The sequence below is a fragment of the Ranitomeya imitator genome, chromosome 5, assembly GCF_032444005.1.
Source record: "Ranitomeya imitator isolate aRanImi1 chromosome 5, aRanImi1.pri, whole genome shotgun sequence".
In the NCBI taxonomy this organism is placed as follows: Eukaryota; Metazoa; Chordata; class Amphibia; order Anura; family Dendrobatidae; genus Ranitomeya; species Ranitomeya imitator.
Genome location: NC_091286.1, coordinates 78,384,077 through 78,411,896, shown reverse-complemented (window position 1 = coordinate 78,411,896; position 27,820 = coordinate 78,384,077). Strand labels below are relative to the sequence as shown.

The window sequence follows — 27,820 nt, the reverse complement described above, 5'->3', positions numbered from 1 at the left end:
ATAGAAATATTAAAACGTGGTAATCCTCATCTGGTGAAATGGAGTGTGTCAGAACAAAAATTGGCACCTCAACCCCTTCACAACCTTGGGGTTTTCCTTTTTAGCTCCTCTTAACAGAGCCATAACTTTTTAGTCAATATGGCCAGGTGAGGGCTTGTTTTTTGAGGGACGAGTTGTACTTCTGAATGACACCACTGGATTTACCATATAGAGTACGGGAAAAAAATTACAAGTGCGATAAACTAGCAAAAAAAAGTGCAATTCCACAATTGTTTTTTGGTTGTTTTATTTTACCATGTTCACTAAATGCTAAAACGGACATACCATTATGATTCTCCAGGTCATTACGAGTTCATAGATACCAAACATGTATCAGTAATTTTTTTTATTTAAATGATAAAAAAATTCCAAAGTTTGCACAATTTTCTGAGACCTGTAGCATTTTTTGGGATCTTGGGCTGGGTGAGGGCTTATTTTTTGCCCACCGAGCTGACATGAGTTGCTTCATAGCCCTGGTATGTGTAGCTAAAATGCTCATGGCAGATCGACAATGACAACCCACAGGGGTCTCCTGAAGGCCCCAGGTTCTCATGCCAACCTATCGGCGCCCCGTGGTCATGTGACATGGTCACAATGGACGGGATTAATGACTTGCTTGTGGCGCAGCCATGTTAAGTGCCGCTGTCAGAAATTAACGGCGCATTTAACATGTTAACAGCCGCGGGTGGATCACGATTCCACCCGCGGCTGTTAGGGGCACATGAAATCAGCTGACATGTGCTGGAAAACATGCGGGCTCAGCGCCGGATCGGGTATGGATTGTGGGTACACAACTTATGATGTATATATACGTCATAGGGGTTAAATGGTTTGTCCGGCCTTAGGCTACAAGACTGCAGTCCCTCTATATGACCGCAGATTTGTGAATCTTTACAGCATGTACACTGCGCGCTGTAAAGATTCTCCAGTGCTGGGTGCGAGCGGTCATATGATGAGTCCGTGATTTGCATATTTCTGGCCATTTTCCAACTAGACATGTCTTGCTTTGGGCAGGGCTACACCCACATTATCAGCACAGGACCACTTGTACGCAACTCACATACTTGCAGTCACATGAACACTGCCGGCACCAGAGAATCCTCACAGCGTGCAGTGTGTGCGATGTGAGGATTCACAAGTCTGCAGTCACACAGAGCAACCACAGGCTTGTAGCTGTGTAGTTCACAAAAGGCGTTTTCTCAGCAATTCTTTTTAGTAAGGGGAAAAACAGTTCAAACTTGTACATAATCTTATTCATATGCAGTTTTTCCCTTTTTTTCTGAGCTGCCGTTTTGTTTTTGTTTTTAAAAAAACCTGCAGCCTGTCAATTCTTTTAGCATTATTATTCTATTATTATAGAACCCTTAGATGAAGGTCTGCCAACCCCCCCCCCTCCCCAAGAACCGTAAAAAACGGGATTACTGTACACTGCCTTTTACGTGCCATAAATCTGTTTCTTTCATGCAGAAAAACCCACAGCTGCGTGTGAACATAGCCTTAGCACCTAAATTCTTTGCTGTAGTTGCCAAAAATTGTTCATTATTCAGATTTGCTACTGAGGTGCTTGGTCCACCATTGGTGTAGCTGAACATTTCTTTGCACCTTCCCACCTATTTGTATATCTATCTCCTTCCTCCTCTCGCTCCTGTATAGCCAAGGCTGTCAATCAAGGAAGAAGGCACGAAGATACATGGAAAACAAGCAGGTGGGAAGGTACATGGACGGTTTGGCTATGTGAAGGGTGCGGACACCTACCGGCCGGCTATTGATGACCTGTCCTTTGGATAGGTCACTAAAATGTCACCGGATAACCCCTTGTAAGCCAGTGATTACCTTTATAAAACAGAGGAATGTTGGGAGTAGTAGTTTCACAATACCTGGCTGCGGACCCCTGTGCTGTAGTGGGCACATAGCACCATAGGCCACTGATCCCAGAAGACTGGTGAGCAGCATCCACAAAAATACACAATCGTGAAATGAAACGTGTGTACCCGGATACTTACAAGTTGGTTCTTGTCAAGATCCTGCCCTCCTTTATGTCCCTCTGAGATCTCGCCACAACGTTTCACCTCTTCTTCATTTTCTGGTTGACTGGTTTCCATGCGTTCTTCAGCTAAACAGTCCCCTACAACATTTCGAGTGGCTTCTTGATTTTCATTGTCAGACCTGCTGCTTTCTTCCTCGGTCTTTTCAGTGTTCTCCTCCGCAAGGATAACCGGACAGGAGTAATTCCCAGTTCCAGAGATCAAAGCCTCGAGTTTGTTCAGCGGAAACTCATAGAGTGTTTTATAGAAGGACTTGGGAAAACCAAAGCAGTCTGTCGCGGCTCGGACCGGTCCACTACCGGGGTACATCTGGATAACGGATCCGTATCCTTAGAGGAAAAAAATAAGCAACAACTAAATCAGGCAAGGAAGAATAATAATGCAATACAAAAACTAAGTATCAGTGTGAACCATCCGTCCACCATGACCCAATTCTGAGAAAGTGTTACAGATTGCTACAATTTAGCCTTTTACTAGAACTGACCTCTACAGGCCACCATAAATGGCAACCGGTAAATGGCTGGATTTCTCCCACATCTTTATACTGTGCTTTGCTAACAATACGTTGGGGCGGCTATTCCAGGGTATACTCTGCAGGATGTCTCACGTGAGTCGCAGCTTTAAAGGGAACCTGTCACCTGAATTTGGCGGGACCGGTTTTTAGTCATATGGGCGGAGTTTTCGGGTGTCTGATTCACCCTTTCCTTACCTGCTGGCTGCATGCTGGCCGCAATATTGGATTGAAGTTCATTCTCTGTCCTCCGTAGTACACGCCTGCGCAAGGCAATCATTTAAATGTTTATTTCACAAATCAATAGTACACATGAAAATGAGCAGCTTTCCAAGGTTTCTTACCAGAGAAATTTGCTTCTCCCTCTTTCTGGATTGATCTACCACTCAAGTCAAATCTGTAGTCAAGGAATACAGGTCTTTCCATTACAGAGATCGGAGATGTCAGTTAGTGCTTCTACACAGAAAGGGGAGGACGAGGAGGAACTAGCTACAGGCAGACACAGGCATTCTGCCGAAAGTTCCCCCGAAAACGACAGTTCTCCACAGAACCAACTATAATCTATCGCAGTAATGGGAAAATCTGAATTCTCTGAAGACACAGCTGTTACCCGTGAATGGAGAATTGTAAAAATGAATAATCATTTCACATGTAATATCGATTTATGAAACAAACAAAAAAAAACAACAGTTACTCTTGAAGGGGTTATCCACTACTGGGACAATATCCTCTCAATCCCTATATTGCCCCCCCGTAAAATCTTAAGACTTTAATACACCTCCGCTGTAGGTGCCATGATCCCCGGCACTGGCTCTCCCGGGGATCATGTTACGCTACGCGATCCCTGCGGCCACTCAGTGCTGCCCTCACGCTCTCTGCCTTCGGATGTATTACACGCATCTGACGAAAAGGAGACAGCAGCATCTGTCACTTCCTCTGGATGTAATGTGATTTGCCAGAGGGCAGGGAGCGTGAAGCCAGCACCGATTGTTACGTTACGCGATCCCTGCAGCCAATGTCACACAAACCCTGGAATGGTGCTGTGCTGCTGGCACTGGAGGTGGATTTAAGTCTAAAGGCTCCTTTTCACTTGCGAGAAATCCGTCCGAGTCTCGCAGGTTAAAACCAAGCTCTGGCGCCGGAACTCCAGAGCGGAGCATGCAGCTGCATAGCAATACATGGAGCTGCACGCTCCGCTCCCAAGTGCCGGCGCCAGAGCTTGGTTTTAACATGCGAGACTCGCATGTATTTCTCGCAAGTGAGAAGGAGCCCTTACTACTATACTGAGGGCAAACATACAGATTCAGGTGGTAGTGTGAGTAGAGGATGACTCCTTTAAACTGGTTGGCAGAGCAGCTCGTGAATTAGGCCATTTGAACAGTTTTCAAAAGTTATATTTCCCTGTAATACCAAATCTGCACAAAGAAGGTAACTCATCGCAGCGAACCTCTCATCATCCTGGATAATAGTTTGGAGACCTAAACCTTGGTGACAGATTCATTTATTCTACAGAAGAAACAAGAAGTTCTTCATGATGCTGGAGAGATCAGTGATGGTGGACACATTTCTTTCACCCCAGGCCTCCAGGCCTCGGCAGAGAGTTGATCAGAAGCGTTGGTGAAGCCTCCAGGCAGATCAGCTACACTCTGCTACATGTACCCAGTTCATGGCCCAAAATGTCGCCCAGTCATGAGATTCAACCCATTTCTCCAGATCACTGGATTCATTTTCTTAGGTTTTGTGAAGACTGAATTCAAGTCCTATGCTGCAAGTTTATACAGATGCAATCAAAATTATTCAACTCCTATTTATTGGCAAAACTCAAGCACAACGCACGTGATGATGAAGGGCTTCATTAGCTGCATCAGGTGAGCTTGAGATAAAATACATCAAATACCTGGACTGGCTAGAGCTCTGTGGATTGTGACTTTTCACTGACTGAATTTTAGAAATATGGTAAGAGAGAGATCAAAACAGTTAAGAGATCACTGTCTTGCACAAACAAAGGAACTGATACAAAAGATAAAAAGACTCCGAGTGTTCCTAGAGATATAAGTGGAAGCAGAGTTCACTAGTTCAAAGTTATAGGAGAACAGGCAGAAAAAGGAAGCGGTCACCGTCTGCCACCAGATTCCCGGGGAGAAAGGTAGTCAAAAAAACCTTGAGTGACTGCAAAAGCCCTGAAACAAGATTTGGTGGCATCAGTCACAGCAAGGAACATGCTAAATGCTGCAGGTCTCCAAGCCTAAACTTCAAGAGGTACACTGCAAAAAAGTCAGCTCAAATATGCACAAAACCACTGAAATAACTAAGTAAGCCACACATACATGCTAGCCACCTTAGGGAGAGACCCAAGTTGGGCTAAATGTAGCGGGACGAAAGAGACCGAAAAGCCCTCTACTTAAAGGAAATACATAGTGGATGCTTTCCTGAAACGGAAAGTACTTGCAAGCAGCATAATACAAAGAATAGCAGGTTTACCCAGAATCCTTTGCAGTAGGCGGAGCTATGCAAATCATCTCTTTCCACCCCTGTCTAATCCACAGCGCTTGGAATCGCCAAGCGTGCAATGCTGCGGATTAGTTTCTAAATTTACACAGCCAACCAATTCCTACCTGTGGACACGTGTTTCGGGCTTTAGGCCCTCATCAGCACAGGGCTAGAATTGGTTGGCTGTATGGGGTGGGGCTCGGTGAGCAAGCGATACATACATGCTAGCCACCTTAGGAAAGAGATGATTTGCATAGCCCCGCCCACTGCAAAGGATTCTGGGTAAACCTGCTATTCTTTGTATTATGCTGCTTGCAAGTACTTTCCGTTTCAGGAAAGCATCCACTAAGTAAGCCACATAAGTTTTGTGAATCTGTTCTGTGGAGCAATCAAATAAAACAAACTTTTTCAGGTCTATGTATCAGCGGTATGTCTGGAAAATGAGACGTATGCTGAAAAGATCAATGTGCCTACAGTGAAGATTGGCATTGGCTCGGTAATGATCTAGGGCTGCTTCGTTTCCTTTGGAACTGAAAACCTTTGAGCATGCGGAGGGAAAGATGCATTCAAGGAAACCTTCAGGAAATAGTAGGAGAAAACATTAAAGCCTTCGGTGAGTAAATGAAGCTTGGACGTCATTACAGTAGGAAAATAATCACAAGTAAAACCCCAATTCCACCATGGCTTGGCTTCTGAAAAAGTCCTAGAAGATTCTGTAGTAACGGTAACAGTTGTCTGCCATCTTTGATGGGATAGGGGAAGCATAACAAACTGAAGAATATTAACGAACTGGAGACCATTGACCAGGAGGAATGGACTAAGATTACCCAGGAACGCTTTCAGAGCCAGGTGTCTACCTATATTTCACGTGTGCAGTGGGTCATAACAGCCAAAGGCTCTACACCAAGTACTTATGAAACTTGTGAAGGAGTTGAGAATTCTGAGACTGCATTAGTCAGTAAAACCGGCATTTTGTGATGAATTTGGAGAAACCAATTATCATATTAGTCGTGTTGCGTTATTTAGTTTGTTCTTGCTTGGTTTATTAAAAAGAGCAGAAATCTTGCAAATTTTGCTAATAAATGTAATCGCCAATGGGGGTTGAATAATTTGATATACCTCAAACATATCCAGGGCTACGCTGCACCATAGGAGGTCAGAAGAGGACTTGTATCAGAAGAATATATTGAAAACTCTTCCCAATGTACACCTGCAAGGCTCAGGCCCAACTGCAAAGCCCACCCAACAGGTGATCAGTATCCCCACTTAATGTACATTAATTATAAAGAAAAAGCAGGAAAGACGTGTTAGGAGTAGGACACTTACATGGTACAAGTATAAATTAGTGTTTGCAAGTTTGACAATTGCTGGATCATGTACACTTTGGAAAGTGGAGCTGTGGAAACACAATATTGCGTGTCTGTGCCAGTACCTGGAGGGCTAAATACGATTGTATTTCTAAAGGTGAATAGCTAATTAATGATCATCATCCGTTTCCCGTTGTGTCCCACACTTCAGTGATAACTGCTCTGGGCTGTGCAGGAGAACATCTGCTCTGAACCTACGTCAGAGGGAATCCCTTTCATTGACCGCTCAGCATTATCAATGTTGCTTCAATTATGTGTTTCCTATAACCGGAGATGCTGTGAACAAATAATGTTTTACACTTTGGTCACGCAGAAACCCTCAGGGAGCTGCAGAGTATTGAGTGCATTATATATTGTATAAATAGAAAATCGCCTTATTTTGGTCTTCGATAATAATGAACATCCACATACGATAATTCTGAGTACGTCAAAGAAAACTATTTTTGACGCGTCTACTACAGATCATCAATGCTGGCATTAGATTACCATAGACTTTTATTGCTGATTACCATAGACTTTTATTGCTGATGAATTATGGGAAGTCTAAATCTGTCATTCATAATTCAGGTGCAAAAAAAATCTCCAGCACGAACATATATTATATACACATCCGGTTCCGCTAAGCACCCATTTCTGGTAACGTACAGCTTCACAAGGCTTCAGGGATACGGTTTATAGAGCAAGAAGAACAAAGCTATTACATTTTAAATGGTTAATCGGAAAAGTAGGCAGTGTTTATAAAATGTTAATAACAAAAGGGGACAAAACAATACAGCATTTACAGTCACAAAATAAAAAATGTGTAAAGAAAAAAGTACTAAACCTGTAGTCACAGGAATGGTGCTGATCTTTAGGGAGGGGAGCGCTCTGTTTGGAACATGGGCCAGTGATACAGCAAGCTGTATGTACTAATACTGAACAATGACAATACATGGAAATCTAATTTATCAGATAAGAGTCACTCCTACATACTTCCCCTCAGTGACCTCAGATGGGGTTGCTCAATGGGACGCGGCTCCAGTCCCCAAAAAATTAGGAGATTCCCCAACCTGCAGGATATCGGTTCCCTGGAGGTCCCAGGCGGGAGATATTAATGACATATTTCCTATCATGATTTTAGCTATTGCGCAGATCGCCCAGTGATGCAGCTAAATGCGTTACACCACCTCATCACGACACTGAAAAATGTCTCCAAGACCTATAAGACCTACGCCTGGCACAATTGATTGATGGGGATTTCAGCATACAGCCCTCCACCAATCACAACTTCTGACTTATCAGAAGTATGTTACAATGTATAGAAAAAGAGACTAAGTCCTTGTGTGATCAGATATATATTTCTGCATACATTTCTTATGATTTCACAATGTTGGATGATTTACACACAGTGCAGCAGATTTATCAATAACTGTCTAATTCTTAGAGTAAACTTCTAGACAGTCCAAAGATGCAAATTAACGCGGTGTAGTCTGAAGCAGCATTTACATTGCAACAATCGTGAACGAACGTTGTTAAAACCTCTCATTTAATGATTACCTTGGCGTGTAAACAGGTTGGCGATCACCCGATGAATGAGCAAAACGCTTGCTCATACAGTGAAAATTAACTACTATGCAGCGCAAAAGATATTTTCTGCGGTGCATGGTCCTGTGTAAACAGGACTTGTGCTGTCGAGAGCAATGGCAGCACACGTGCATGTAGATCGCTCAGTGCGCACCGTTTACTTTGGCCTGCCTGTGTAAACAGGAATTTAAAAATGTATTGATCGGCGGTCATATCTTGGTCTGTATAAATGAACCTTAAGTTTACATGACTTAATAGGCAGAAATCTGTGCCAAAATTTGAATGCAGTTTTTGATGCATGGTTTTTGCATGTTAGGCCACGCTCATTCCCGCAAAGCCAGTGACCTCTTGACGGACAAGGCACAGAAAGTATCCAAAACCCTTAATAAATCTGCTGCAACTTGTGAAAAGCTATTATTGGGTGCACTTAGCCTGATAAATCTCTCTCACCGTGTATCAGAGTGCAGTGAATATTTTTTCACACACATCAGTCAACTTTCCCAGGAGCCACATACATAGTGCGGTATAATCTTACCTCCCATGCGCTCCATCACTGATCCCAGGACCAAACCGGCGCAGGTCTCCATGACCAGCACTTTGCTTCCGGCATGAATATTTCCTAGTGTGAGCATCTGGGCCAAGGTGTCATATCGGAGCTGGCTGAGAAACAAGCAAGGAAAGGAAAGCAAAGTCTTAGGCTATGTTCACATTTCCGCTTGGCGGAACAGACAAACCCAAAGAATAACTGGAATGAGAGGGGCGCATGGATTATTATGGGGTTAGCTGGGCTCCCTTGTGTGTCTGTTTTTAGAAAATCAGAAAAAGAATAGCATGGAGAACTTTATTTTAAAAGCGGACGAATAACAGAACCCAAACAGACCCCATAATAATCAATACCATCAATCTGCTTCTGTTACAACAATTTAAATGTAACCGTCATTTTATTATTTTTTTTCCATAACTCAATAATACACATGGAAAGAAGAAACTTTGCAATATATTTTATCAGAGAAATCTGCTTCTTTCTCCTTTTGTTCTCAAAATTCTTAATTCTTGAGCAAAATCTATTTAGTGAAGACAGAAAGTTACATTACCGAGATAGAAACTTGTTAGTATAGCAACTGCCCTATGTAGAGGAGGTGATGGGGAGGAACAAGAAGCAGCGCTCCTCCCTCCTCTACATCGAATCTTATCAGCACCAACCGTCAGCAATCACAGTAACGTCACAAACTTTATGGAATACGAGTTTATCCAAGAATTGAGAATTTTGGTAATGAAAGCTCAGTCAAGGAGGAGAAAGAAGCAGATTAATCTTAGGAGATATATTACAACAATGATTATTTTCATCTGCACTAACGATTTATGAAATAAAAATTAAAGAATGGGGACACCAAGCTCTGGATCTAGGGATTGTGTTGGCAGCAGGACGGGCAGCTGGGGCACAGACTATTTGTCCGCTGTCCTGTGGGTTCAGGTCTGGTTTTAGATGCGTTAAACTTTCTATGGATGTTTGCCTTCTTTGCTCTGCATAATAGCGTTCAATAAAGTGTCATATTTCTAGACTTCAGATGTGTGATTCTCTGGATCACAAAATGTTATTATCGAAAAAAAAAAAATACTAAACATGAAGTAAAGGGATCTAAAAGTAATGTTGTGTGACCAGGTCATCTGCTGCACGCTGGATTCTAAACTTATGTGCTAAATCCAGTAACATTTGCTCCCCCCCCCCAAAAAAAAACTGACCAGATGAGCAGTATCCTTACCAGATTTTTCCAGGTTCCCGTGCATAGTACATTATGGAAAGAATACGGGCCGTAGGCTTTAAGATGGTAATATGAGCTTCGTACCTGCGTTAGACAGTGTGTAACAGGTTAGGTCACAGTTAACCAACAGACGTTATATTCATTCATCCATTGAAGGTTGGAACATTAGAGGGTTATTCCGGCTCTGCTCACTTCTGCATTGGGAGATGAGCGGGGCTTGTCAAGTCACATTTATCACCAATTGTAAAATCTTACAAGCTTCCACATAGAGGAAATAAGGATTAGGCATACTGGAATTCAACATGCCCGATCCCATGGTCTTAGAGGGAGATAAGTGAACACTTCAAAGGTGTCCGGTAGTGACTTAATAGCACATACATGATGGACCATGTGGGCTCCTGTGGCGTTTCGGCTCAAGGTGTGAGCCTTTCTCAAGCCTGCTCATGTGCTAATCAGTTGCATGTCTCCTGGCTGTTAGATAGCCGCAACCCATGCGGGGATTACCTGTTTGTTAGACAATCCCTGCATGTGTCGCAGCTGCGGGGACAGGAACATAGTATTCGTGCACACAAGCATGCCAAGATAACACCTTATCGAGCACGTTCGCTCATCACTAGTGAGCAATCTTCCTCACAACATGGACAGGTATGATCACGTCTTAGGCCCCGATTCATCAAGATCGGCGTTTTTCACTCTGGTCTGTGATGAGGGGGCATGCTGGAGTCAGACAGTACTGATACCGAGAATCACGCTTCCTAATTAATCAGAAGCACCTGACAAATTGGGTGCACCTCCGTGTGTTCCTCACAAATCTTAGCGCAAAGTATGTCACCGCTTGTCAGGAATTTGACGAGCGACGGTTGTCCCGCCATTTCCCAGGTCCGCTCACCGTGTCGGAGATGGCCAAGTGTTGTGATTTTCCACAGCTTTTTACACCAGTTTACTAACGTAAAAGCTTTGATGAATCAGGGCCGTCCGGTCAGAGCTGTACTGAAACGTGCCACGCATTGCCGCTGCGAGGTGCTGACTTCTGGACTCTGAGGTAAAAACGCATCAGCCCTTCACCCTTACAACAAGAGAGAACTTTTTTCGTGCACTTTTCCTCTCAAAGCCGAGCGATGTCATGTTGTTTTCAGGATGAGCTTTTAATTTGAGGGGAAAAAAAACTACTATCACTACCACCACTCATAATTTTTCTTAAATTTTTTTTTTACTATTTCAGTTTTGATAATCTGTTAAGAATCCAATTCCAGCATCATAAGTTCACAACTTGCATATTTGTCAGCGACTTTTATGCAGGACATCTAGAGAAAAAGGTCAAATGCGGATTTTACTGCTGATTGAAATCAACACCCACATTTTCCATTGCAGAAGATGAAATCAGAGCTGAAGCCGGACAAAAGGTTCACATGTTGTGGATTTAAAGATCTGCACTGCAGATCAATCTCCTTGCAGAAACTAGCAGCAATGTGGAAATAAAATTTTTTGTCCCCATTATGGCTGACAGCGCGCGGTCATCTGTGACTCCTGAACCCACAGTAACTGAAGAGCCGAATACTGCTGCTGAAGAGGAAAGGCCCGGCTAAGCAGCAGATCACCGTGGGTTAAAGCCATAAACTGGACATACAGGGTGGTCCTAACATTCTGCCACCACAGATGTCAATGGACAAATAACTTACTTTTTCTTTTTTTTCTTTATATACTTTTCTTGTGCAAATTCTGTCTTGTCACGAAACGTCGTACTGTTCTCGATCAACTGCTGGACGATTTCCTATAGGAAACACGGATTAATAACAAGCTGTGGTATACGGATCCACACTATAAGAAGGTCTATATACTAATAAACATCCAATACCGGCAATAAACCTAACAAATATTCAGGAGGTGATTACAGATTTGTAGAAATGTAGCAGGGAAGCGGGCGGAGGCACCGGCGGTAATATTTACAGCCGGCTATAGGGGCGCGCTGCAGGACGGGCGATGCTTTAACAATCCATGTTCCCCGGGGTCCTTCGTTATTTACTATCACACCAATTTTATGGAAAGGCATCATTTCTTCAGGACCCAGCACAGAGCCGCTCCGTGTAATTATAGGAGGATGTAGGTAACACCGCTGCAGGCAGTGCACAATAGGGGAGCGCTGTGATCGCACTTCATTCATGTCCGCCAGTGACGGCTGGAGCTCATCCACTCAATTAACCTTTTGTCTTTACAAGGATAACAGTTATCAGGACGCTTCAAGCCTGGATGAAGAAGAGACAAAGCCAGAAGTTTACTAAAAAGAGTAGAAAAAGAAAACGGCTCATGAACCCCTCACAAGAAGTCGTGGAATTATTCCCAATGTTAAAAGTTATCACTTATACACAGCATAAGAAACATATTTCTGACTGGTGGGGCCGGACTGCTGAGCCCCTCACTCATCCCAAGAACTGGTCCTGAAAATACCACTTGGAATGGAGCGGTGGCTGCACGAGGACGAGATAAGAGTACAGGGTCTCCCAGCGGTCAGACTACCACCAATCACAGACTTGTCACCTAATCTCCCGGTAGGTATTAAAGGTTTTTTTTCCCCCAAGTTTAAGAAGTTTTCCCCTCTCTACAAGAGAGGGGATAATGTTCTGATCGCTGAGGGTCCATGGGAGCGGTGGAGATTGCCGAGTGCAGTGCTCGGCTGATAGGAAAGTTATCTTCTATCTTATGGATTGGGGGTAATTTTGTAACTTCAGAACTTTCAATGTTGGGAATAACTAGCGTTGGTGTGAATAAATTTGCAGGACCTAGTTCGTCGACCATGTGAGTAATCTGCGGAAGCTGGACAGATACCTTGAGAACTGCTGGCATCTGCAGCTCCTCTTGATAGGACGGCATGACGCAACGTCTTCACAGCGCCATGACGCATATGTGAAGTGACACCATGCCGGTCAATCAAATAAAGAGCCACAGATGAGGCTGCAACTATAAGACAACCCCTGCCCACGTCCCGAGTTACAGCTCCGTTCTATGAGCCAGTGGCAGGGGAAGACCTGGAGGACTCTGGATTCCACTGGCAAACATCCTGAAGGTTGTCAGCTGCCTGAACTAACTAGCAGCAAACTCCATTTTTTAATATTTTATAGATCCTGTGATTGGTATTGGTTATTACAACATACTGACTACATGGCTGGTATCAAAGTTTTCTCTGTTGACGGCTACCACATGGGAATTGGAGATGTTAAATTCACATGTGGGCATCTTACTGTACCCACCGGATGCCAGCACGGTACATCCGCATAGGCAGCAATGCAAATGTATGGCATGTGGTGGGATACGGTTCACCACGCCTGGATGAGACCTGATAATAATCTGCAGATCTGATGATCCAGTAATTAAGTAGATCATTTATAATACTTCTGTATAGCAACACATCATTCTAAAGTCCTTTAATCCCTTCACGTTCTTCGATGTACATTTATGACAAATGTCATGTCTGTCTTTGATGTGAGCTCGCACACTTTTTGTCCACATCTTCCTTACACATGATGGCTGATTTAATCAGCCATCATGGGACTTTAACAGTCGCATGAGGAGACGTGCTTCACCCACAGCAGTTAACCAGTTAAATCCCACTGTTAATCATTGACAGCGGAATTTAACATGCGCTGGACAGAAGTATGTCATTCATCCTGCCCATCGGCGTGCCAGTGACAAGATTGCGGGGCGTCGGAGGGTTATCATGACATCAAGGGGTCTGCTGATGACCCCAGTGCTGGTCATTACCATCCTTCTGTGAATGCTGGCCATAGGAGATTGGGATTTCTGCTAGACATAGGGCAGGTTTTTTTAAAATATGAAAAAAAAAAAAAAAAAACAAGTTCACCCCTTTTTTGCCCCATTAAAAATAAAAACTAAATAAAAGCCAAACACCTATTTGGTATTGCTGCAGTAGTAAAATTCTGATCTATGAAACTATAACACAAATTTAATCTGATCAGTAAATGGCGTAACAAGAAAAATAAAATAAAAAAAACAAACACCAGAATTATGGTTATTTTTGGCCGCCGCAACATTGTGATAAAATGCAGTAAGAGGTGATTAAAGCACCATATGTACCCCAAAATGGTGTCAAACTGTTGGCTCAGGTCACAAAAAATAATAGGCATCACAGACGCAGATCCTGAAAAATGAAAACGTTAATGGCAGGGATATGGAGTCAGAGTCGGTGTCCTTTATGGTGGAGTCGGTAAAAATTGGCGGACCCCTAAATATACATGTATAATAAATTGGGTACAGTAGTACAATGCACGATGTGCTGTAATTATTTCCATAAGAATTTGGGAAAGTTATTAAGTGTCAAATGTCTGTTCTGTTCCTGATCTAAGGATCTGGGCTTTTAGTGGAGATGAATCTGTGCTGCACTTTATGCACATGCTCAGTAGTGACCAGTGCTGTGCAGTCAGGGGAAATTGAGGAGTCAGAGGTTTGGCTTACCGATTCCACGGCCCTGGTTAAGGGTTTCAGAAAATGGAAAATGATGACATAAGCTAATTTTTTTTTTCTTACAAATTTCAGATTTTTTTTTTTCCCACCAAATAAAAAACAAAAACAAAACTATACATGTTTGGTTTCTGCATACTTACACTGACCTGGAAAATCAGATTACCAGGTAAGTTTTACCATATAGTGAACATAATAAATAAACCCCACCTCAAAAAAAAAACAGTTGTGGAATTGCACTTTTTCTTTGCAATTTCAACACACTTTGAATTATTTCCCCGCTTTCCAGTTCATCTTATGATAAAATGAATGCTGACGTTCAAAAGTACAACTTGTCCCGCAAAATAATAAAATAAGCCTCATAGGTCTATGGGGACGGAAAAATAAAAAAAAACATGATAGCTCTTGGAATAAAGGGGAGAAAAAAAAACAGGAGCAAAATGGAAAATTGCAAGCTCATGAAGGGTTTAAAGAGACTGTCAGCACAGAATGACTGTTCAAATCAAGTACAGGCGCTCAGTGCTCCATGGCGGGGCCAATCCTTTATACACACCTTCCCACCTATCTCCGCCCTTACATGACTCTATAAAGCCAGAGCTGTCAATCAGAGAAGATGGGGATGGAGATAGAGGGAAAATAAGCAGGTGGGACTGGCCCTGCCATGAAACACCAAGCATATGCACGTGGTTTGAACATTCATTTATTTTGCGCAGATTTCCATTAAAGTACTTTGAAGTTCCCTTTAAAGGCCGGGGTGGGGAACTTTTTTCTGCCAAGGGCCACCTGGGTATGTAAACCATCCTTTGAACTGTGCACTAACTACGCCCACAGAGTAAGTCTCGATGCCTGCAATGGTGTTTGGACCGAATCGGCCATTGCACGCGCCTCAGCGTTCAGTAACGAGCAGAGTGTGCGCTCACAGAGCAAGAAGAAATGAAAGGAAAGGCGACCTACAAAACACAGCTGCCGGCCCAAACACTGGTCCTCAGTAATCTGCCCAGGGGCCGGAGACAATGTCATCGCGGGCCGTAATTGGCCTGGAAGTTCCCCACCCCTGCTGTAGGGCCGCATTCACACATTCAGTATTGGGTCAGGATTTTACCTCAGCATTTGTAAGCCAAAACCAGGAGTGAGTGGAACAATTAGAGGAAAAGTATAAGGCTGATGTGCACACGTTGCGGATTTTTTCGTGTGTTTCGCTATAAAAAAACGCTATAAAAAGCATACATTATGCATCCCATCATTTAGAATGCATTCCGCAATTTTTGTGCAGATGATGCGCTTTATTTCCACGAAAAAAACGCATTGCGGTAAAAAAACGCTGCATGTTCATTCATTTTGCAGATTTTTTGCGTTTTTCCCGCTATTTGATGCATTGGGAAGCACCGGAAAAAACGCATCAAAAACGCACAAAAAATACGCAAAAAAACGCGTAAAAAAATAAAAAAAAAAAAACAAAAACCGCATGCGGATTTCTTGCAGAAAATGTCTGGTTTTGCTCAGGAACTTTCTGCAAGAAATCCTGAACGTGTGCACATAGCCTAATAGAAACACGTCACCCTTGCTGCAATTTTCAGCCACTCCAGCTTTTGGCTTACAAATACTGAGGTAAAATACTGACCAAGTACTGAACCTGTGAACTTGACTTTAAAAGAGAACTTGTCCCTTGATTCATACTGCCAAAACCGCAAAGCCCGGCTATAGTCCAGCATATTATTCTCTGTAAGGACACAGTCAGCGGAATAAATTGGACCGAGATTGGACCAAAGTGCATGGACTGACTAGCGTCACTGAGGTCCGATCTTGGCCCAGTATATACTGACTGTGCACTTACGCTGTGGTATTTCATTCACACAAAATATAATTTAAAGGGCACCAGAGACTGTACTAGCCTGGCTCTACCCCACTCTAGATGATTGACAGGTCACTAGCTGAGTCAACACACATGGGAGAGACCAGTCAATCACCTAGAGCAGAACAGGAGCAGCTAGCTGGGGCGACGCTGGACCAGTCTGGTCTCCGGTTATGTTCCTGGCCAGATCTTCAAAGCATATTTTCTCTGAAATTCTCTGTACTTGGTTTGAATAATCATTGTGTGCTGATACAGTCCCTTTAAGGACATGACAGGTTCTCTTTAAGACTGACACTGGAGATGCCAGTGTTTATGAATGGGTGTGGTGGAGTAAAAGGTGCTTGATTCACAGGCGCACGCCACTTAGTCAGGCGCATCCTACAAGTGTGTGCGCATCTGTGCTCCTGGCAAGAAAATGGACTCCAGTTAGAGACCGGAGTAAGAGTTCTGGCATAAGGTTCGCCACATCTGAGCATGAATTAGACGGGGGCGACAAGAAATCAGGCTAAACACCCAAACATAGCGGCCCCATAAATGTGTAGGTGAAATCTCACTTAGCTCTTACTACTATATTACATGGTGGTTTTTCTGCATGCTAATCAGTGGGAAAGCACCATAAAGGCAACATATGAGCTTAGCTTCCATGATATTATCCTTTGCACATTTATTACCTGTACCTGGTGACAAATATACGATTAGTGGGGGTACGACTGCCAATGACAAGAACGGCTCCTGAACCCCAATGTTCTGTTAACGGTCTGAGGTGATGGTTATGCTACCACTGCATTTTCACAGGAGAAAGGGACCTCTCATGACTGTTGGTCGTCCCTGCGATCGTACATTTGTTTGTCAATCCCTGCATATGTAGTGGCTGTCGAACAGCAGCAAAACTTGCAGCCACGGGGACTTGGATATATTATACGAGCACGCTGAAGTCACTCGGTTAGCACCCGAGCATGCTCAGATAACACCTTATCTGAGCACGCTCGCTCATGATTATAAGGGAACTGCAATCAAGGCTTCTGGCAGTCTGTCTGGGGCATAAGGATACTGGTGACAGTCAGACGAGTTATCACCGATCTCTGCAGTCACATAGGAAAAGCAGTCTAATTGCAGTGAAGATGGCACAGTCACATGCATGTCATACAGTGAAAGACCAATATACTTTGCTTAAAAAAAAAAAAAAAAAAAAAAAAAAAAAGAAGCTAAAGATGATTCATCATCTGGTATAGGACTGAATCTTCATTGCAACTTGGTAAAATCCAGTGCACCTGAACATTTCTGGACCTATATGGGCATCTTTTAGGATGAAAGTCAAGTGGTTTTCCAGTTACACAGATAGTTATAGCATTGTAAAGCCTATTAGAAATTAAGACTTTTTATCATTTATTTACTGTGAAAATTCTGCTTTGATCCGGAGTTGTCAGGTGTGTTACGTGACCTCCAACTCCTTACTGCCTGCTGCGGTCCAGCACAGGGCAGAGATATCCTGTGTGGGCAGGATTTCCAGCAGCTCTGCAGTGCGCTCTGAATAGTGATGTCATGGGGGCATGGCCTGTGATCCATGGCAAGCTTAGTGTGACTGGTGATGTGCACAGGCAAGGAGAGCACAAGGCGGGCACCACATGGAACAAGGAATTTTATCCGCTTGTGACTTTGCCCAGAAAGGATGAGTATGGGTGTTCCAGAGTACTATAATATATTAGAACTAGATGGTGGCCCGATTCTAACGCATCGGGTATTCTAGAATATGTATGTATGTATGTATGTGCGTCACGCTTAGCACAGCCAGCCACATAGTATATAGGACAGCCACGCAGTATATAACACAGCCCACGCAGTATATAGCACAGCCCACGCAGTATATAACACAGCCCACGCAGTATATAACACAGCCCACGCAGTATATAACACAGCCCACGCAGTATATAACACAGCCCACGCAGTATATAACACAGCCCATGCAGTATATTACACAGCCCACGCAGTATATTACACAGCCCACGCAGTATATTACACAGCCCACGCAGTATATTACACAGCCCACGCAGTATATTACACAGCCCACGCAGTATATTACACAGCCCACGCAGTATATTACACAGCCCACGCAGTATATAACACAGCCCACGCAGTATATAACACAGCCCACGCAGTATATAACACAGCCCACGCAGTATATTACACAGCCCACGCAGTATATTACACAGCCCACGCAGTATATAACACAGCCCACGCATTATATAACAGCCCACGCAGTATATTACACAGCCCACGCAGTATATTACACAGCCCACGCAGTATATTACACAGCCCACGCAGTATATAACACAGCCCACGCAGTATATAACACAGCCCACGCAGTATATAACAGCCCACGCAGTATATAACACAGCCCACGCAGTATATAACACAGCCCACGCAGTATATTACGCAGTATATTACACAGCCCACGCAGTATATTACACAGCCCACGCAGTATATTACACAGCCCACGCAGTATATTACACAGCCCACGCAGTATATTACACAGCCCACGCAGTATATTACACAGCCCACGCAGTATATAACAGCCCACGCAGTATATAACACAGCCCACGCAGTATATAACACAGCCCACGCAGTATATAACACAGCCCACGCAGTATATAACACAGCCCACGCAGTATATTACACAGCCCACGCAGTATATAACACAGCCCACGCAGTATATAACACAGCCCACGCAGTATATAACACAGCCCACGCAGTATATAACAGCCCACGCAGTATATAACACAGCCCACGCAGTATATAACACAGCCCACGCAGTATATAACACAGCCCACGCAGTATATAACACAGCCCACGCAGTATATAACACAGCCCACGCAGTATATTACACAGCCCATGCAGTATATTACACAGCCCACGCAGTATATAGCAGTGTGGGCACCATATCCCTGTAAAAAAAAAAAAAAAAAAGTTAAAATAAAAAATAGTTATATACTCAACCTCTGGCCTCCAACGAAGCTGTCCCGATGCGCGCGATGCTGCCGCCAGCTTCCGTTCCCAGTGATGCATTGCGAAATTACCCAGATCTCGCGAGACCGCTAAGTCATCTGGGTAATTTCGCAATGCATCACTGGGAACGGAAGCTGGCAGCAGCATCGGTGGACGTCGGAAGGTGACAAAAGCAAATTTTTGTTTGTTTTTTTTAACTTATTTTTAACATTATATCTTTTTACTATTGATGCTGCATAGGCAGCATCAATAGTAAAAAGTTGGTCTGGGATGGGGCGACACACTGGCACTGACTGGAGGGGAGTAGAAAGGGGGCACTGACTTGAGAGTAGGGAGGGGCCAATTCGAGGCCGGACTAAGCCTGTCTCTCAATCAGTGATGCGGGATTTCCATTCAGACAAACAGACAGAAAGAGACAGACAAACAGACGGAAGTACCCCTTAGACAATCATATAGATAGATACAGGAGTAAAATATATGTGAGTCATTGCTCCCTTACAGGACACGGAGCCACATGTAGAACCATTGTAACAATACTGGCAAAAGGACAGTGTCAGCATAGTACGTGTTAAGTGAAGTAGGAGTAATGTCAGGAAGAGGAAACTGGTCATGTATCCATCTTGAGACTGTATAGAAGTCTCATGGTGGTGCTTTGTGGGTGGATGGGGGTAAGCACAGAAGGTGAGAACATGTGAGCTGTGTGATCATTAATAAACCATAAGCATGGCAGCAGGGGCTGAAGGGGGAGCTAAAAAAGAAATAAGACATAACAGAAGGGTTTAGCGACTCAGTACAGGAAGAGCCAGATTGTGTTTTTTTTTTGTGCCCAGAAAACTGCTTTACGGCATAAGTCCTAACAATATGCACAAGGTAATTTGTTTTACGTTGTACAAATAAAGGTCAGTCCGCTTCATTTATACCATCTACATAATGAATGAGGTCACTACTAACAGATGTGAATGCATGGAGGGGTTTCATTAGCTCGGACTAACCTGGCCTTTAATGCCTTTTTCCTTCAAAGCCTCGATGTCGTCGCGAGTTAGCTTTTGGGATTTGCCATCATCCACTATGTTACGGTTGTCTGCACCTGCTTCCTTAGGCTCTAAAGGGAAAAGGAAAATTAATATTTAAACCAGGAAAATGAGAAGCACATGTATAATTTATGTATATATTTGCTTCTAGCACCGGGTATGTATTCAGTGAGAAAAGCTTGAGCGTCTATACATGAAATGAAGGGAAAGAAGACAAATCCATTAGAAAAGCTGCACTGATTAAAAGACAATGAAACATTTTTTCTTTAGTGAAAATGCAAAAACCCATGTAATGCAGTAAGGGTCTGTTTACACAGACTGACCAACAGCACTAAAAGACCAAATGGTAAACCTGTACCAATTGGCGGTCATGTGATGCAGTTTACACAGATAGACCGCGGTGAACGATGTGCACTGGGAAATCTAGAATAGATGGCTCATTGTGTGTAGGCCGCCAAAGTTCTTGGCGGTGCTGTTCCTGATTACACAGGATGATGCATCACCAAGAACGATGATATCTTGAAACAGGCCAAAAAAAAAAAAATTTCAACCAATGAACTAGTGTTTTGATCATTAACTGGCTGCTTATACTCAAATATTATGGTAAAATGAGCGTCCTTAAGAACAATCATTCCTGATAAGCCTTCAGTGTAAATGCCGGTTAAGAGTCAGATCTACGATACATGGGAAACCAGCCCCAGAGTGGTTTCCAGGTTTGGATACTTTAAATAGGCCATCAAGATCTGATCGTCGAGGGACTGACTCAGCGGGGGAGGTTATTACAGGGTTCTCTCAGAGTGAAGGGGGCTATGCTGCAATACCTTATATTGTAACTACGAGGTTAACTGTGCATATAGATGGCATGATGTAAAGCTGTGCCCCTTTAAACAGCTGTCTGACAGGTGTGCCAAGAGATGAACCTCCACCCATCTGATACTAACCTATATTAATAATAGGCCACCAATGTTCTAAATCAGGGAAATAATAATTTAAAGTGCAAGTTTAATTTTGGGGAAACTTTTTCTTTGGCTCGATCTTGAGCAATGGCGACTTGATGGAAGAAAGCTCTGTAGTAAAAATCCATCTTGTGCATGCCTAGAGAGGTCCACCAGGGTCTTCGCCACCGTAATAGTATCACACTATTGGGGTTGCTGGCCTTCCTCTTCGCCTTGTTCCTTATATTCTTCCAACCATGATGTCCTTCTCCAGTGATTGCTCTCTTCGTGTGTAGCTTGGTGATCTTTCCTTCATAAAGGAGTAGTGAATATCTGTGTTGAGTAGTAGTCCCATGTTCGAGCTTTCCATCTTGGCCCATTGTAAGAAATCCTTCATTCCATCGACACTTGTTGCTGTCAGTATTGTATCTTCCGCGTATTTCCATTTGCTTATGTCGGTAAAATGTGTAACTTCATGATGCTTATAGCTATGCTAGCAAGCGAAAAAGCCACATGGATGGCGCTCTTGAGGAATTCAGCTAAAAATATAATCCATGGGGTAAATGACGTTTTCAGATTATTCAAGAGAATTCTAAATTTATAAAGGAACAATAATGGAGATCAGTTGGTAGACGTTCCACAGAGCGACACTAAAAGGTCAACTGGTTCCTGCACTTTGGGCTGGGCATAGGGCTAAAGAGAAGAGCTCAGTAATCTTGTGCTGCTGCTGGAGCACGGGGAGGAGGCTTCTGCTGCAGTCAGTTGTCTTACAGCCAGACAATAGAGTGTGAAGGTAAAGAGGAGACATAGCTGGTCAGAACGGACACCGGGAACACTCATTTTCATATAGTTCCCAGTATTAACTGCAATACGACACAAAAAGGGAAGAATTTCTGGGATGGATATTTTTGGGAGGCATTTTGTAAGTTTGCTGTTCTTTCAATCCCTTCCCATCTATGATGAAAATGTATGCAGTGTGCGCTGCGGGGATTAGCCAGTTTCTGACCCGGGAACGGAGGGTATGTATGAGTTATACAAACTCCCGACCAGTCGGTGTAGCCTCGCGTCCCGTCTAGTGACGCGGCTGTTTAGTGGGTATGGCTGACTAGAAGGCATGGCCTCGCTCCATACAAGTGTATGGAGCAAGTCTGTGCCCACTGGCCGGGAGTATGTACAATGCATACATACCTCCGGTCCTGGGTCAGAAACCCCAGCAGCGCACAGTGAATACTGAGGTAAAATACTGCCAAATACTGAACATCTGCTTACACAGGCCTGCTCCTGGTATAAGTGCAGTGATTGATGCAATCCTGGTCTCAGCAACTCAACCCCTTAGGCTATGTGCGCACATTGTGTATTTTCTTGCAGAAATTTCTGCAAGGTTTCTGCATCTCTTGGCAGAAAAACGCAGAGGAAAATCTGTGCGTTTTTGTTGCATTTTTCTTCGCTTTTTCATGCTTTTTTCTAAATCCATAGAGCTAAATAAAGATATACTGTGCGTGTGTGTATATACACCTCATTTAAAGATTTTTCTGTATTTTCATGACTATGAAAATTGTACATTCACACTGAAGGCATCAAAACTATGAATTAACACATGTGGAATTATATACCTAACAAAAAAGTGTGAAACAACTGAAAACGTGTCTTATATTCTAGGTTCTTCAAAGTAGCCACCTTTTGCTTTGATGACTGCTATTAATATCAGCTCACAGCTGTTTGCATAGCCTTTGCTGGCTAGATTACTGGCAAACCCCAGAAAAAAATTGACATGGGGTCCCCCTATAACATCGAACCAGCAAAGGCTAGGTAGATAGCTGCTGGCTGATATTAATAGTCTGGGAAGAAGGGGCCATGGATATTGGCACCCCCCAGGCTAAAAACCATCAGCTCTCAGCCGCCCCAGAAATGGCGCATCTTATAGATGCGCCAATTCTGGCACTTAGCCTTGCTCTTCCCACTTGCCCTGTAGGGGTGGCAAGTGGGGTTCATATTTGTGGGGTTGATGTCACTTTTGTATTGTCAGGAGACATCAAGCCCACGGCTTAGTAATGGAGAGGAGTCTATAAGACACCTCTCCATTACTAATCCTATAGTTACATGGTAAATAAAGACACAGCCAGAATAAAGTCCTATATTTGAAATAATCACACAGACTCCTTTATTGAATCTAAATTTACCATACTTACTGAACACCTAATCCCCGACGCCCTCATCTCCTGCAATCAAAAAATAATAAACCAACATATTGTTATTATTATTATTTATTTATATTGCACCATTCATTCCATGGTGCTGTACATGAGAAGGGGTTACATACAAGTTACAGATATCACTTACAGTAAGCAAACTAACAATGACAGACTGATGCAGAAGGGCGAGGACCCTGCCCTTGCGAGCTTACATTCTACAGGATTATGGGGAAGGAGACAGTAGGTTGAGGGTTGCAGGAGCTCTGGTGTTGGTGAGGCGGTAGCTTCGGTAGTGGTGAGGAGGCAAGAGTCATTGTAGGCTGTAGGCTTTCCTGAAGAGATGGGTTTTCAGGTTCCGTCTTAAGGATCTGAATGTGGTTGATAGTCGGACGTGTTGAGGCAATGAATTCCAGAGGATGGGGAATATTCGGGAGAAGTCTTGGAGGCGGTTGGATGAGGAGCGAATAAGTGTGGAGGAGAGAAGGAGGTCTTGGGAGGACCGGAGATCACGTGATGGAAGATATCTGGAGATTAGTTCAGAGATATATGGAGGAGACAGGTTATGGATGGCTTTGTAGGTCAGTATTAGCAATTTGAACTGGATACGCTGAGGGAATGGGAGTCAGTGAAGAGATTTGCAGAGGGGGGAAGCAGAGGAGTAGCGAGGAGAGAGATGGATTAGTCGGGCAGCAGAGTTGAGGATGGACTGGAGAGGTGCAAGGGTGTTAGCAGGGAGGCCGCAGAAAAGGATGTTACAGTAGTCAAGACGGGAGATGATGAGGGCATGCACAAGCATTTTAGTAGATTGATGGTTGAGGAAAGGACGGATTCTGAACATATAATACTACCCTGTCCAATGTAGTCCATTTAATACTGAGTGTCCCACGGCGATTTCACGTGTAGAACAGTCACATTGGGAGATACACTGCGGGAGCGATTACCTCCTGTCAGTGTATCACAGTCGCCGTGAGAGTTCACCGAAGTTTTTCAGCTCCGGTGCTCTCACTTACGGCACTATCGCTGTGTGAGAACTTTCCCATGCACCGGTGCCGTAAGTGAGAGCACCGGAGCTGATCAGCTGATGAACTCCAGTGAACTCTCACGGCGGCTCAGTGATACAGTGTGGGAGCGATTACCTCCTGTCAGTGTATTGCCAGCGGCTGGGTGAGATCGATGTGAGACACTCGGCTATTAAATACACTACAGCGGAAAGGCGAGTATAGGATTTATTTTTTTATTGTTTGCAGGAGACACGGGCATCAGGGATTAGGCTATCGGTGAGTATGCGTTTTGTATGTGAATATGTACGTATATAATTATGTAAATGTTTTGATTTTTTTTACAAATGAACACAGGAGCCGGATGATGAGACTAGTCTCCCATCATTAGCTCATACTGTCTCTGTTATATGTACCAAAACACGTAGCAGGATGGGAGTAGTAGTCCCATCAGATGACGCCTGGGTACACACATACACAGACAGACACACGCACATTCTCCGCTCACACACTTTATCCTTCTGATATAATTTCCCTTTGACAAATCCCAGTGTTTTTGACAGCAAATACGCAAAAACACCTGCATTTTTGCAGCAGATTTGACTGACTCAATTGAAGTCAATAAGTCAAAAAAGCTGAAGAAACGCAAAAAGAATTGACATACTGCAGAAAATAAAAAGCTGCAAATACGGACGGAAATTTGCAGATCATGTGCACAACACTTCAGGATTGTCATTGCATTACCTTGCTTTAGTAATTCCATTGTGTTTTTGAAGCATTTCCACGCGTTCCCCCCCCAAAAAAAAAACAAAAAACGCATCGTGTGCACATAGACTTTGTCTACGGCTATTATGCCTGTCAGAGGACAGGCATAATAGGCACACGTCACCACTTCTGCATTTATCACCCACTCCTGTTTTGGCTTACAAATACTGAGAATAAATACTGACCAAACACAGATAGTGGGCCGTAGTCTTAGATGCTACAGTCACAGCTACTGCAGCATCTCAATGGATAAGACAAAGGGAGAAGATGTTTTGTTGTCCAATCAGCCCCAGAACTGCTAACCTTCCCTCCCCCGAGGTACTAATGGGTTGCAACGGCAGCAAGGTGCCTCACAAAGCATGCATAGCTGTCATTAGGCGGTTACATTTGGGTTTTCTATGTCTTCCTCGCCTCTCCAAGCCACAGAATTAGAAAGCTGTTTGTGGAGACGCCGATTCCCTGAATAGAGGGAGATAACTCCCATAAAGGTGGGAGCAATAGATAAGAGGATGTCAGAAACCTTGTGTTGCTTATTATCAGGGGATACAATAACATATCAGCCGGATATAGCAGACCACTCACACAGACGGTAAAGCCGTACCTGCTGAGGCCACCACACTGCTCTTCGTCTGAAGATTTCCACCTCCGGTTATCTCAAACATTGTGCCGTAATTTTTACCGACTGCGTTATCCAGGTAGATCCATTGCTTTTCAAATATTACTTTCCTGTTGGATAAAAAAAATATCATTAGTAAATGTACCTGATTTGAGATGAAAGCACACAGGGATTGTGATGGCTCATGTACCCGTCAGACTTGTCAGCCTGCAGATTAACTAAAGAGTAATTCAAGAGGAACTAAACCTTTTTTTTTTAATTATATATAAAATTTTGTCCAGCATGGAAAGTTCTGAGACTTTGCAAATCACTTGGGGGAGATGGGTCAGCTCCTGTGTCCTCCTCTGAGTGTTGTGCTAATAAGAATAAACTCCTGCAGCAACTTCTCCCCAGAGTTAGGCCAAGCTCACACAGGGGATTTCACTGCCCATACACAGACTGCAATGAGCATGTTCATAAGAGCGTATTTCGCAGTCGGTATGTGGACTGCAATGCCCAGGATGACCACAGGTCTCCCAACTTATAGCCTCATGTTTCTATGAAGCTGTACATTGGGGTGAGGACACCTGTGGTCATTCTGGGCATTGCAGTCCATATACTGACTGCAAAATAAGCCAATATGAACCCGGCCTTAGTGAGACACAGGTGCTGAACTGACCCTTTCACTGCCATCATCTGTACTCCAAATAAGAATGTTCTGATATCAATGCAGCTAATGGCAGGCAAGCAAACAAGCTCTGGCACCTATTAATGTAATTATTATTAATATTTTTACAGGAATGAAGCGAAATCTCTTACTTAATAAAGCAATTTGTAAAGCTTTTTAACTTACCATGCTAAGCAAAAAAAAAATTTTTGATTAACCTTTGATGAACCTTCATTCATAATGATATGTGCTGACAAACTGGAACTAGCAGCCCTTTGGATGCTGCACATGTCCGCTGCGTCCAAAGTGCTACCGTCTAGTGCAGGGGTCCCCAACTCCAGTCCTCAAGGCCCACCAACATGTCATGTTTTCAGGATTTCCTAAAGGCCCCTTCACATTAAGCGACGCTGCAGCGATACCGACAACGATCCGGATCGCTGCAGCGTCGCTGTTTGGTCGCTGGAGAGCTGTCACACAGACAGCTCTTCAGCGACCAGCGATGCCGGTAACCAGGGTAAACATCGGGTTACTAAGCGCAGGGCCGCGCTTAGTAACCCGATGTTTACCCTGGATACCATGCTAAAAGTTAAAAAAAACAAACACTAGATACTTACCTAACGCTGTCTGTCCTCCAGCGCTGCGCTCTGCTTCTCTGCTCTCCTCCTGTACTGTCTGTGAGCCGGAAAGCAGAGCGGTGACGTCACCGCTCTGCTTTCCGGCTCACAGACAGTACAGGAGGAGTGCAGAGCGCAGCGCTGGAGGACAGACAGCGTTAGGTAAGTATGTAGTGTTTGTTTTTTTTAACTTTTAGCATGGTATCCAGGGTAAACATCGGGTTACTAAGCGCGGCCCTGCGCTTAGTTACCCGATGTTTACCCTGGTTACCAGTGAAGACATCGCTGGATCGGTGTCACACACGCCGATCCAGCGATGTCTCCAGGGAGTCCAGCGACGAAATAAAGTTCTGGACTTTATTCAGCGACCAACGATCTCCCAGTAGGGGCCTGATCGTTGGTCGCTGTCACACAGAACGATTTCATTAACGATATCGTTGCTACGTCACAAATAGCAACGATATCGTTAACAATATCGTTATGTGTGAAGGTACCTTTAGTCTTGCCCAGGTAATAATTGCATCACCTGTGCAATGCAAAGGAAATCCTGAAAACATGACCTGTTGGTGGGCCTTGAGGACTGGAGTTGGGGACCCCTGGTCTAGTGAATCTGCATGTGGTCACTGAACTGTGCGGATTCAGTATCCAATACATTCTATGCGTACAATTTGTCTTGGCCATCGCCTCAATGAACCGATAGCTCTGGCTTGCTAATGTTTCAGCGCTACTGCACAACTCTGCTATTAAAAAGGGGTGTGGGGGGGGTCCCCCAATCCTCAGCACCTATCACATGTATAAAAAATAAATATAAAAGTGTAGATAAATCAACCAAGATCCTTTTTTCAATCAATGGTCTGCCGGTGTTATTTCCAGACGTCCTCCAGAGAAAGACATGATTCGGGACCATAGAACCGCTA

General features: G+C 43.8%; 1 protein-coding gene across 3 annotated transcripts in view; it reads right to left on the bottom strand.

The window, feature by feature from the left end:
* Positions 1-27,820, bottom strand: part of TRMT6 (tRNA methyltransferase 6 non-catalytic subunit) — a 56,535-nt gene that overhangs the window by 13,566 nt on the left and 15,149 nt on the right. For all 3 annotated transcript variants that reach the window (XM_069768825.1, XM_069768828.1, XM_069768827.1), the window contains exons 2-7: positions 25,629-25,753; positions 20,099-20,208; positions 11,458-11,549; positions 9,779-9,862; positions 8,551-8,675; positions 2,043-2,413 (exon numbers count right to left, since the gene is read on the bottom strand). In XM_069768825.1, the coding sequence (XP_069624926.1) occupies positions 2,043-2,413; positions 8,551-8,675; positions 9,779-9,862; positions 11,458-11,549; positions 20,099-20,208; positions 25,629-25,753 (907 nt within the window). The remainder of the gene's footprint in view (positions 1-2,042; positions 2,414-8,550; positions 8,676-9,778; positions 9,863-11,457; positions 11,550-20,098; positions 20,209-25,628; positions 25,754-27,820) is intronic.